The sequence below is a fragment of the Cordyceps militaris genome (genome assembly GCF_000225605.1).
Source record: "Cordyceps militaris CM01 unplaced genomic scaffold CCM_S00002, whole genome shotgun sequence".
NCBI classification, from domain to species: domain Eukaryota; kingdom Fungi; phylum Ascomycota; class Sordariomycetes; order Hypocreales; family Cordycipitaceae; genus Cordyceps; species Cordyceps militaris.
In genome coordinates this window covers 2492976-2505623 of record NW_006271970.1, presented here as the reverse complement: position 1 = coordinate 2505623, position 12648 = coordinate 2492976, and the positions used below count along the sequence as shown (strand labels likewise).

Sequence of the window (12648 nt, the reverse complement as noted above, 5' to 3'; positions counted from 1 at the left end):
TAGTTCGTATGGGCGTTGTCCGACGGCGACACACACACACACACACACACACACACACACACACACACACACGCACAAACAAACACACTACTCCGTAGGTAGGTAGGTAGTTATCCACACCCATGCGAACTGAATTGATAACCAACCATGTCCATATCTCGACGTTTTTCTACCTGCACTTCATTTCTTCACAGCAGCCCCGCCCCCTGCTTAGCTAGCGGTTTGGGCTTGGGCGGTTCTAGCACCAACCGAAGGGACGTGAACAGCCCAGGCAGCCAACCAGGTGTGCGCTTTAGACGCCTCAGCGGCGAGACCGGCGAGACCCCTCCCCGACAAGCGTAAAATACAGGCAAAAGTGCAGAGCAAACAGCGCGGCCAATCCCCACCGAGGCAGGTGACGGTGGAAGCTTGGCGCAGCCTCCCAGCGCATCTTGAGCCCTGACTTGGCTTTGCCCTCCCGCTCCCTGAGGGCTCGCACAGCGTAGTTAGACCCTGTTCTTGTTGTGAGATATTCTCTCTCTTTCTGCAGTGTCCCAATACTTAGCATTCTTATCCGTCCGCACACATGTTGAAAAATTGATTTTCAAAAGCAGACATGTGCAGAGACACCCCCTGCCCCCCCTCCACAGCACTGCTTGTCACCACCACTCACGCCCCTACGCCCCCTACGCCCCTCCCCGAGAAGCTGTGAAGCTGTGCTGACCAATGCCAGCAGCAGCGCCCGGCCTCAACTGACAACTGTGCGCTCTCAACTGAACTAGTCTGAACTAGTCCCAAACCAAACCCAACTAACCTATGTAAACCCAAAACTCGTCGACCCCCTGGTTGCTCCAGATTGGTGCATCGACACGCCCCCTGGCCCATCGATTGCCCCTGTGCGCTGTTGCTGGTTGGCCATTAACACCTGCCTGTAATTCGTAGTGATGGAGGGCGTGGACGTGGTTTGTCGTGAGAGTGAGAGACAGACATGTTGAGAGTATTCTTGCTGCCAGTCAGTTACGCTGCGTGACAAGAAGAATTATCAGAAAAGAATTCTCAAAAATCACGAAAAGCCTTAGAGACAAACAAGATATCTACCTACTTACTGAAATGCCTTCACTATAATATTCAACCTGCAACTGCCTGCATGTCGCATCCCACCTCGTTAGAGTGGAACAGTGCGCCAGCCGTCCATCCCCATCCATCTCCATTCTCCATCCACCATTCACCATCCACCCATCCATCATCCATCATCCCCTGCCTGATCCGTCTCCGTCTCCAGCTTGCCCGCCCTTGCGACCGCCTTTGCTCCTCCTCCTCCAAGGCTCCAAGGTCGCTTGGTATGTACTGATACGTACTGTGGAATTTCTTCCCCTCCCTAGGCCCTTTCGCATCCGGGTCTGTCTTCACTTCTGCAACACTTTTACCCCCTCCTCCTCCGTCCTGTCCTTTCCTTTCCTCCCCCTCCTCTCTTCCTGCAACAAAGCGTCCGCCCTTCTTCTTTCATGCGGCGTTTGCTTCTTGACAGCCCATGTCCCTTTAATCTGACCGCCATTACTTGTTGCTGCATCACACTGTCAACCCGTTTGCGATAGACCCTCTCGAGACCGCCAAGAAAAAAACGTGTCCGGTCTCTTTTATACGCGACACCTGCGCACCAGCAATTCGCCTCGACTCACCAACTTGCCAACGACTATAATCGCACCTGAAAAACCACCCGACGACTCACCGTATTCGATACTTGAATTCCGCACTCTGCGCAGTTACAAACTTCCATCCTTGCCTCGTCGCCAAGCCTGCTTATACACCGTCTGTCATCTGCACCACCGCCGACCCTCGCTTTCGCCTACATCGTCGACTCGCAAGCTCCAGCTGGAAAGCTATCTTTCCCATACTTGCAAATCGACCTCTGCCGCCCCGCGCCAAGATCAACTATGAGTGCTGCAATCGCCATGGCTCCCTCTCCTGCGCCTCACGAAAGGTCCTCCGCCATGTCGCCCTCGGCTCCTGCCCCCATCGCCTCGACTGCCAATGGTACCACATCCCCTGCTTCGCGCAGACCGATTTCAACCTCAAAACCTGCTGCTTCGCAACCGCATGCTCAAAGATCCGGAAGCAACAGCCCCAGAGCTGTGCTCGTCTCAGGCAAGGGCTCCCCCTCTAGCGCGTAAGTCATTTCCCGTGGTACAATGATGCAAGTAGAAACCTGCACACTAACAACGTGAAACAGGTCAAAACCCGACGCCAACCTACCCAAAGTTGTCATTAAGAAGGAGCCTGGTTCCCCATCTCTCAACAACGCGCGGCCTCGGCCGCGTAAACTTGATCTATCCAAAAACACACTCAACGGCAACTCTCCCGCCTCGGCTCTTCCTTTGACCGCTAGAGATGGTCTCGGAATCCAAGAGGTTGGCCTGGCCTGCCTGTCCCCTGGCTTTGTCACGCAAAACCCTGTCATGAAGGAGCAGCTCCAGCGCAGCCTGAGCGTTCGTGAACAACAGCGCAACATTATCGAAGCTCGTCTGCAGCAGTCGGCAAAGGGCGACGGTACCCATCCTGATCGTGACGGCGCCGATCAATTTTCTGCCAAGACGCCGGGACTGTCTTCTCATCGCAGACGTGCCCCTCCTGGCCTCTCCATTGTTGCGCCTTCCCATGAGCATTTTGCTCACGAGCGCGTGATTCAATCTGCGCCACTCGGCCACAGCTTCACCGGCCGCCACCACCCAGCACCGCTGTCGCGCCACGTTCCGACCCAACCAGGCCACGGCAGCCAATCTCACATTCACCACGTCCCTGCCGCGCAGACCAGCAACCGCCTGCCCCCCATCTATGACGTCTTCCCTCATGGCCAACACGGCGACAGCCACCGCTCCAACTACGGCTCTTCTTCAGGTATCCCGCTGGCCTCACCAAACCACCCACAGTCTGCGTACCCGGCTCCTCTATCCGCCCGCCCAAGAGAATACAAGTCGGCTGAAGACGCTCAGCAAGAAATCGCCGGTGGTCGCCCTGAGCTCTTGCCCAAGATTGTGCACTACGGCGGACATCAACCCCCCACGCCACCCTCGCCTGTAGGTGGCCGCATCAGCAGCAGCAACAGAAGAAGAAACCGCGCGGAATACGAGGATGGAGCTAGCCCGCCTCTCGGCCATGGCCCTTCCTCGAGTAGACGCGGCCCCTTTGGCGCGGGTCGTGACAGCCCGGAATCACAGCGTGCAAAGCGAGAAGAGTTTTTGCGAATCTGCGAGCGCGCCTGGGATCTTTTCCACTCGTGAACACGACTACGGACCATGTATATCATGAGCGCAACTGGGTTCGTGGGTCTCAATCATACTCTCAGTCACCATGTGTTGCTCACCACGAACGAATCAAACACACCTTACATTTTACACTTTATATTTACATCATTTTACTTCGCTTCTTTTCAACAACGGGACGGGCGGGGTATGCGCTGGGGACTGAGTCTCACGGCCCTTTTTTGTCAGACACCGTGTATATGAATGGGCAGGCAAGGGCAGAGACGCTGGTGTTTTCTTTTCTTGCCTGCATTTTGTCTTTATTTTATGTTTCCCACCTTTGTGTGGTTTGGACATTGCACCGCCGAATCTTCAACTTTTTTTTTTCTGTGACAATTACGAATGGGAGGTACAATGGAATGGGTTGATGAATCTGGCGCAACGAGGAATGGACGGGCAGTTTGTTAATGGACTTGTCTGTTGTTTGATGAATGCAAATATTCTCAGTGAAGAGCTTGCCCCATGTGTGGTGGTGCTTCTTTCTGTAATGTGAGCACCTCTGTCTGAATCGTAGCCTACATGCGCTATTATCTTTGTTCAGAATATGACGTCGTATTTATTCTGTACTTGTTTCATCTTCATCTACATGTCGACTCTACCCCGTTTGCGCCCAACGAACCACCAATTCCCGATTCTCCACGTTGACCTGCTACAGCAACATATTCCGCATCCAAAAGCATAAAATATCAACAAAAAATACCACATGGCCCATGGACCATGGGAGCAGAAAGAAACACACCAACCGCCGACAGAAATGACCAGAAATCTTGCTCCACCATGTCACCAAAGAACAAAGAAGAAGAAGGGAACCCCGCAGATTTGTTTTGGCCATTGCCCAACAGAAGAGAATAAATACAAGCCAGGATGGGGAAACAAAGACGGAGTGAATCAAAACGTGCTCCAAAAAACGCCAGTGCTTATCGGTGTATAACCCCCGTAAACAAACTATCCAACAAAACGGACCAGAGTAGAAGATCCAGTCAAGAACAAGAAAACTCCCCACAGGTTATAAAAACGGTGGCTGGCGTCCAAGGTGTAAACCCAGGTACAAGAGAGAAAAAAAAGGAAAGCCACAACGCCAAAAATCCTGTGTTGGCATCCTCCTACTCCGCCGCCGACGGAGAAAAATAAATAACAAGTCGTCTTTGAATACCATTCCGCAGAAATATGGCGTGAATGCGTGCATTTTCATATCTCATCATCGTTGACCTGGTACGTCGTCTCCAAGTCTTCTTAGAGCTGCACATTGTGCAAAAGTTGTTGTACGAGCAAGAAGCTGCAAGATGTGCGGCGAGGTGCCAAAAAATAAATCATGTAGGGACACACGGAATATTGTAAGCCAGCCTACTGCCATCAGAGCAGTCCGCCATGCAAAAGGAGCATGACGGACAGTGTGTTAGAGGCCCTCCTCGCCGGCCTTGCACAGTTTTACCTCGCGCACCCATTCGGACTTGAGCACCTGCGCGGCCGTGAGACGTCTTGTGGGATGAGGGTCGAGGACAGAGTAAATGACGTTGCGACAACGAGCCTGGCACGAAAAGTTAGCGTGTGATCCTAGATGGTTCGAAAACAAGACATCTTACCCTGTGCAGGGACTCAATAGGTCCGTAGCCGTCTTCGTCGCGACGTCCCTCAAGATAGCGAGCGTAGAATTCGTCATCGTCCTTCTTGGCAACGCGCCAGAGATGACGGCCGGTGCGCATGGCCATGTAAATAACACCGCAACCCCAGACATCGACGGCACGGGCATCAAACTCTTTGTCCGTGTATTCTTCGGGGGCAATGTACGGCGCGGAGCCGCACAGGCCCGAAACCATGTGGGCATCTGTCTCCCACGCCATGCGGAAGCACTCGCCGTTGCCAAAGTCGGTGATCTTGAGGCCACCACGGGTGGTGAGAAGCAGGTTCTCGGGTTTGAGATCACGATGGGCCACGCCCATCTCGTGAAGATATTCAACGCCTCTCATCATTTGCTTGAAAAAGCAGTCGGCTTCTTGGACCTCGAGCTTGCCGCTAGAAAGGATCAGGGTGTATAAATCACCGCCGGCGCAAAATTCCATGACCTCGCAGTAGTCGCCCTTGGCATCCTTAAGCAGGTCAAGGGTGTGGATGACGTTGGGATGGCGGAGAGAAGAAGAAATGCAAAACTCGGCCGTGAGACGTTTGCTGTACTTTTTCTCGGTTTCTTCAGGTCGGCGGCGAAACTCCTTGACGGCAAAGAGCTTCTCACCAGCGCCGAGCTTCTTGTGGGAGATGCGGACAATGCCAAAGGCGCCACGCCCGACAATCTCCTGGCACTTGCCGTACTTTTCGACGAGTGTGGTGGTCGTGGTGTGAATGCCAGGCTTGGTACCGTTGGCCGCGTCTTCCCTTTCCTGGCGCAGCGAGTCGACCCAGTTGGAGACGAGCGAAAGATCGCTATCCGGGGTAGGCTCTGCCTTTTTGCCAATAAGACTACGCCACATATCCGAGAGCTTCTCCTGACGGCGGCTGGACTTGAGGAAATGCTCGTGACCGCCTGGGGCGTCAAGAGTAGGCATGAAGCGAGTACTGCCTTCTTTTGGAGCGACAGATTTTACTTGGCCCTGAGCAGCCTTGTCCTTGTCGATGGGCTTGTCGGCGGCCGTGACATCCTTGGCAGTCTTGGAAGCCGAAGTGCTGTTGACAGAGGAGCCGCGAGGGCGGCCAAAGGCCTCACCGTTACCGTTGGTAGCACCATTGGCGGCAACATTGGGGGTGGCGGCTCGAGATGGTTCTTTGGAGGAGAACATGCGGGTGAGGCGATCTTTGACAGAAGACTTTTCCGAGGGCTTGCCGTAATCGCTGCCGGCGGGCGAGGAGCCGTCAGCGTCCTGTGGACGAAGGCCGGGGGATCTCTTTACGCCATCAGAAGACTTAATGGAGGAAGGTTTAGAGCTCGGGGTTGAGCTTGGTTTTGATTCGGTCATTTTTCGGTCTATAGAAGGATATTGGATCGAGAAGGTGCGAATGACGGGAGGCGAATCGCTGGCGACGTCAATGGCCAGACGATTGAGTCGACCAGGGACAGAATGATTCAAAACGTCAAGGCGCGGGGCGTAAGGCGCATACAGGAGAGGCGAGGAAGTTGAGTTCGGGGGGCGGTGAGGCCTTGCTCAAGCGAGGCAGTGCGAGACGTTACGACTGGGACGCAGCGCAAACGCGGGGAGTCGAGGGAGGCGAGAGGCGCAAAGCAGCGCAATGGCGCAGAGGACGCCGTATTGGCGTATCGATACTCTTGAACGAACAAAACAAAAGGGCGTTTAACTGTCGCCACAGAACTAGCTGCTGATGGACCGAAGATGGGGGCGGATGGTCGAGCGAGAGCGAGAGCGTTTGTCCAAAATTGTAGCCGCTGGAGGTAGTGGTGGACGAGAGTTGTATGACAGGAATGTCAGAGTGGTGATGAGAAGGAGGAAGACGTGCAAATTAGGTGCGGAAGTTGTAGGCTTGAAGTAGGCTTGACAAGAAGAAGGAAGTGTACAAGGTTGCCAAAGGAGTAAGCCAGTGAAGGCAAAAAAATATAGGAAAAGTGTAAGCACTCGCGGACGAGGTTTTGAGGGTTTAGCAGGCAGCAAAGGCGGCTGGTTGAGGATGTGGGAAGAGCGGCGACAGGTAATTATTAAGAGGAGCCAGCAGGTGGCAGCAGCAGGTGGCAGGCGGGCCACGGGTGGAGGCGGCGGGCAGACGGGCTGGCGGCGAAGATGGACAAGGGTACAAGAGGGTACATGCGATGGCAGCTTGGCTTTGGTGGCAGTGAGGGGGCTACAGGGACCACAGAGACAATGAAGGTGGGTGGGTGCAAGAGGAGGGTAAAAAATAGTTAATATTAGGAAAAAACAAACGGAGGAAAAAAAAAAAAAAGAAGACTAACTGGATTGTCTCTAACGTTAGGGATGGGAAACGAATAAAAGGGTCGAAAAGTACCTGTAAAGAGTGTGAGGGTTTACAAGACAAATTTCTGGGGCTCGACGTGGCCAAAAAAACCAGTTTTGTGATGACAGGCCAAGTACCTGCCCACAGGCGGCGGTGGGTGACAGTCAACAGTACCTGCGAGTACCAGCGTCAGGGTAGGCAGGTACTTTTGCGGCGCAAAACTGTTGTAAAGGTGATTTGGTGGCAGAAAGCCTCTAGCGCGCCCTATTGGTCTCGCGCTCACGGTGAGGGGATGCCTGGGCGGGCTAGTTCCTCAAAGACGAAGTTATTTGGTGGCTGCATACCTACTAGTTGGTAGTCGCAGTAGGGCAGTTCTCAGATGCCCCTATCGTCGGCTACCAGGCGTGCTGTGCATTCTCGCAAGGCGCGCCGGGTATCTCAGCTAGCTGCTCATACCAGGTAGGTGGTACGGATACCCAGCCAGTGAGCGGTCCTGTGGAGCGGCGCCGGAGTATTGCGGACCGCCACGGCGCAGGACGTACGTGTGCTGCGAATCTGGATTCTACCGTCGACCACAGCTCCTCGGTCGCTGTGCCTTGTTACGGCAACTATCTTTTCATTTGTTTGTTTGCGCTGCAGTGCCCTAATTCGGCAAAGCTTGATCATCGTGACGAGTAACATGAAGCCAACTTGCAAAGTCTATCGGCTAGTGGCCACCGCCGCGTTGTAGGTACCGGGTCTATTGAGCTCCGAACCGCCACGCCACAGCCTCTCTGTATTACAGGACTGTAGGCAGCTGTTTGCTGCTGTAGGTGATCTGTAATAAAAACTCAGTGCCCACTGAAGGGCAAATTACAGCACCCACCGCTGCCCACGGCCCCGAGGCAAGCCCCCGCTAATAGTAAATTTGCTACCGCTATCCGTACCTGTAGGTACCGGAGAGGCCACCAGCGCTGCGCCTCGCTTGATGGCTCCTTCCTGTCGGTTGTCTGTCTGTCTGTTTGGCCGCCGCCAAGCCGCATCCTCTCTCACTGCATCGTCATCAAACACCCAGCAAACGCACCCTACCTACGCACTGCCCTCCTCATCTTCTCTCTTCATCATCTCACAGACCACTCTATGCATGTCTCGTGTAGCCAAATACGCCAGATACCTCTCTTTGCGAGCAAAACTCTTTCTCAAGGCCTTGCACGCCAAGACTCAGGTCCCAACGAGTCAACACCAGACAGTAAGCTCGCTTGCCGAATTCTCGTTTCCATCGTTAGGCCCTAGGTACTCCGGCAACGTCGCATCGGACAAGCAAATCACCATCGAATCATCTAAACATTGTCTCAAGATCTGACTACATTCTTCTCCATTGTTCCGTTACTACCTACCAACTAGCAAGAGACCGAGGCCGATGCTTCCCATCGCTTCCACACAACCTCCCACTCGGCGTCCGCGGCTTACACTTCTTGATGCCACGCGGGTGCATCCAATCAAGCAGTGAGGCATTCTCATTGCAAGCAAACTCAATTGCGCGATTCATCACCTCTCGGCCCCCAGTCTATTCAACGCCATTGCACCAATCCTCTATGACAGCCCCCCCAGTGCCGCCACATATCGCGACAACATGCTATATCTCTCCCATGTTCTCAACACGCTGCGTGCGACACGTCCATGGCCATTATCAGCGATTGTCTCACTATGGCCTGCTAACTGCCACCTAACACACAGCTGACATGGTCTACACCTGCTGAAAGTGCTAGACATGCAGTGTCGCCTGCATAAACCCCGATCCTGCCGTCTTACACGCCACAGCGAAAACCAGATCATCAAAGTTAAGATGTTTCGGACCCGGCCACCCGGGTCCTTTCCACCGGTTCAGTTACCTCAATGTCTCTCACTGCCCTGCCACAGTAGCCTGAAAGCCCTGCGTCCGAGTCTGGGCTGTCGCAAATTGTCCCGGCTAAGCTTATTAGATGCAGCTGGGGTTCTCGATTCACCGTTGACCGCGATGTGACCATGGCCAGACTCTACTAACGTTAGACCTCTCAACAAGAACACTCCATAATCTTTTGTCACAGAGACGTTGCCCCTGCTTCTGCCCAGAATACGCGCCATGCTGTCAAGTACAAGAAATCAGGCCAAAGGCGCCAACAAACAAAATCAGTGCTGGAGGCGCTTGGACAGCCGTGTTAGCAGCCTCAGCGACGTCACTACGCGGGGCATGCGGCATATTCTGAGAAACGACGTACGACAACAGCCCATCCTCCACCACCCACCCAATCTTCAAATGCAGCCTCTGGTTCGTATTGCTCTTGGCGTGCTGTAAGTTAGCTCTATTACCTCGAAAGCTGCAGCTTCAATCCTCTCCGACCGACCCTCCTGACATGTACACCGATGTTTCTTGGCCTGAGTCGAGAATGCGGCTTGGTAATCCTTGGGGTTTTTGTAGCAGCCCATGCGCTAAAATCCATACAGGGGCAAATATTGAGCTGACAGCCGAACCGAACCCTTGCCCGCTCCAGCCTGCGAGGCCAGCTAACTCTGGTTGGGTAAAGACGGGTGGACATGACAAGATGGATGCCAGATGGAGCCAAAACCAAACCCTGCCAGGACTGGTGAGCTTTGTCGGCTCAAATTCTCAGGGAGATCAGTATTTTTACAGGCAGGTCCCAACAGTAGCCTGTTCTCCTAGCCTTTGGGGAAACCGCCGACCGCTGACCGCCTGCGCGTATTCCAGCCACCAGAGAGCAGGCTTGCAAGAACACTAACTAGACGCCTCCTCGTTAATCAACAAACAATACACCTGCCTATCCTCATTTGCACATCTGCCAGCTCATAAATAAGCACGGATATCCCACTTCAACTTGTTCAGGGTGCTTGCCCTACGCCACGGCCCCCAATCACTTGGTTCACAACTCAGGCCCATTTTCTACGCTTGGCCGCAGCTGCACTAGACTCTGTCAAGTCAGTACTTTCATGTACCAACGGGTCCAGAGAATATCGCCTCTTACAAGCCTGCGGAGCACAAGTGCTGTTAACCATCTAGCGTCTCTAGTTGACCCTTCGGCGTTCTACCCCGCCGCTGTAGCCCCGTGTCCGCACGCATCGGCTTGCTTTGCCGTCTTGGCTTGTTGCATGGCTTTCCATTAGGGCACTGTATTTCAAAACGCCACCGCCTTGCTGGCTTGTCCCTCGGCATCTGCGCCATTGCAGAATTTTGCGGCTGTAATTTTGGCCGGTTCCCCCACAGTTATGCAGGACGTCGCTCTTGTTTGGTCCTCGAGGCAGCCTCGCGGCGCCAGTTTACAATGAAAGCCAAGATATGCAAGGTTGATTCACTGTTTTCATGCTGTTGTCTTGGATTGCTACGTGGCGTCTGTAGCATCGGACCGTGGCTCCCCACCATCTCGCAAGACTCTGTCATGGACATGATGGAAGTGCCGCCGACTCAAGCGCATCGCGACCCGGCTAAAGCCATCCCAGAGCGCTGGATTATGCGTGCAGAGTCTGTACGGCTACGGTTTTGCTTAAGCTTGCTTGACGCGTCTCGGGCATTGACAGGCTCGTGCGGGAGATTAGCATCAGTCACTACAGGTGCCCCAAACTTTGGTTGCGGTTCTATGTACGTTACGATTTGATGCAACGTCGACCTTTCTTCTGTAGCACGAAGCAGGGCCTCTTGCGCATATGAGACACATTGACTGCGCGGCGTGCGTCACAATGCGCGTCACTGCATTGCGTGAGCTGGATGCTGTAAGTGATAAGCCCATTCGTTTATTGGCCATGGCACTGATGTTGTATGCGGACATCATATCGCAACAACGCCTGTGTGGCAAGAGGCTGATAATACAACAGAAGCATCATAACTGCCACCATCTTTTGACTGATGGACAGGGATGGCATGGCAGAGCCACTCGACCTGGTTGTTGGGTGTGTGCAGTCTCTCACTTGTGCTGCGGGAAAATGACGCGTGTTTTTATAGGTTACAGGCATGCAAAATGGAACCGGGCAAATAAGAAAAGCAAACCTTCTCTCGGCCAACAACGGAAAAGAGCCAGGCGACGGCAGACGGCGAGCCTGTCTTGCCTTCCCCGCACGGTATCAAGCACACAACACGACACATGATGGATGATGGCACTCCGTCAGCCAAGAACACTACGTCACTCCACACACCGGATGGCTAACACTGGGAATCCGAACCCGTTTCTATCATTTTCTTTGATTATTTTTCGACAAGGGAGAATATCCCACCACTGTTCACTTCTGTCAGGAGCAGAGCAGTCTTGTCCCTCTTTTCGCCGAGGCGCACAAGGCGGCCGCACCTCAGGAGCAGGCTGACTTTCAAGGATCCGGACCCAGGATACTGCCAAACTTGCTTACACATGATGACTGGTACACACCAAGCAAATGCCTCCTGCGTAACTACCTAACTACCTAGTTGGTCTCTAATAGCCCACAAGTGGGAACGTGCAACTTGCGCGCCGATCCTACCGAGCTGCTGATGCATCATCATGGTATATGCCCAAACTCGCCAACAACCCGCTGCCACCACCATTTTGCCAAGATTCTTCAATCTCGACCAGTAACTACATAGATTAGCTCCTGCTGGGCTCACCAGCTGGTACCGTACCTGGCGTAGCCGCGGTACCAAACTCAGAAAATGCCAAGACTAACTGTGGGGAAATTATTTCCGGGTTTTTGCTGCCAAATCGAACCCTTGAAGTTTAATAAATTAATGTTGAAAGGCATATTTCTTTCCCACCCTTTGAATAGCCGGCCAGGTTCACCGTAGTTAACTACAGGATACATATCTCTATCCGCACAGCCATCGTAGATCTGCATCGCCGCCAAAAACACGCCCTCTGCAGTCTGTCCTTGGCTTTTTTTTACTATTACTTTTATATGCATTGCTGCCCAGACTTTCCGAATACCGGGAACCCTTGCCACATAAAAGAAAACATGCTATCCTTTCTGCCCAACGAGCTTTACAGCCTTGTTGTCGAGAATTACAGCACTGGCAAGGGGGAGAGGAGGTCCCACCCTCGAGGGCACTCTGCGCAACATTTTCCACTGTTACGCAGGGCTCTGCCTGCATGTTGTACTTGCCGCGTGGGTTGGTAGTGATGCTGTTGCTGCTGGGGCATGCATACTCGCCGTCGGTCACGCCGGAGGGACGTGATATAAGGTAGGAACAATGAACGTGGTGCAAATTCAGGTTTCTTTTTGGATATCAAATTGGCTCCATAATTTGCCGGTCTCTCGGGTTTCTTGAAACATTTCTGGCCGGCGCAACCGGCTGCTTCTTCCGGGGACAGGGCCAGGCCCCGTCATTCACGAAGCGGGATCTGACAGCGACAACAACGACGACGACGATGTAGTATTCAGCTACTCAAACAAAAATAGGCCCAAGGAAGAGACAAGCTGAATCGAAGAGACAACAAGGCGCATCTCTCCACAATTGGCTTTGCGATAGCAGCTCGTCATTCCA

General features: G+C 53.4%; 3 protein-coding genes across 3 annotated transcripts; 2 read left to right on the top strand and 1 right to left on the bottom strand.

The window, feature by feature from the left end:
- Positions 1-1931: 1931 nt before the first annotated feature.
- CCM_02710 (uncharacterized protein) lies at positions 1932-3257 on the top strand (the record flags this gene model as incomplete). The annotated part of the gene is made up of 2 exons (XM_006667862.1): positions 1932-2146; positions 2210-3257. The coding sequence occupies 2 exons, from the start codon at positions 1932-1934 to the stop codon at positions 3255-3257; spliced, it is 1263 nt and encodes a 420-aa protein (XP_006667925.1).
- A 1417-nt stretch (positions 3258-4674) lies between these two features.
- CCM_02709 (serine/threonine-protein kinase hal4) lies at positions 4675-6226 on the bottom strand (the record flags this gene model as incomplete). The annotated part of the gene is made up of 2 exons (XM_006667861.1): positions 4675-4806; positions 4862-6226. The coding sequence occupies 2 exons, from the start codon at positions 6224-6226 to the stop codon at positions 4675-4677; spliced, it is 1497 nt and encodes a 498-aa protein (XP_006667924.1).
- Positions 6227-10468: 4242 nt separating this feature from the next.
- On the top strand, positions 10469-12339 carry CCM_02708 (uncharacterized protein; the record flags this gene model as incomplete). The annotated part of the gene is made up of 6 exons (XM_006667860.1): positions 10469-10669; positions 10755-10782; positions 10834-10987; positions 11055-11090; positions 11613-11674; positions 12173-12339. The coding sequence occupies 6 exons, from the start codon at positions 10469-10471 to the stop codon at positions 12337-12339; spliced, it is 648 nt and encodes a 215-aa protein (XP_006667923.1).
- Positions 12340-12648: the final 309 nt, after the last annotated feature.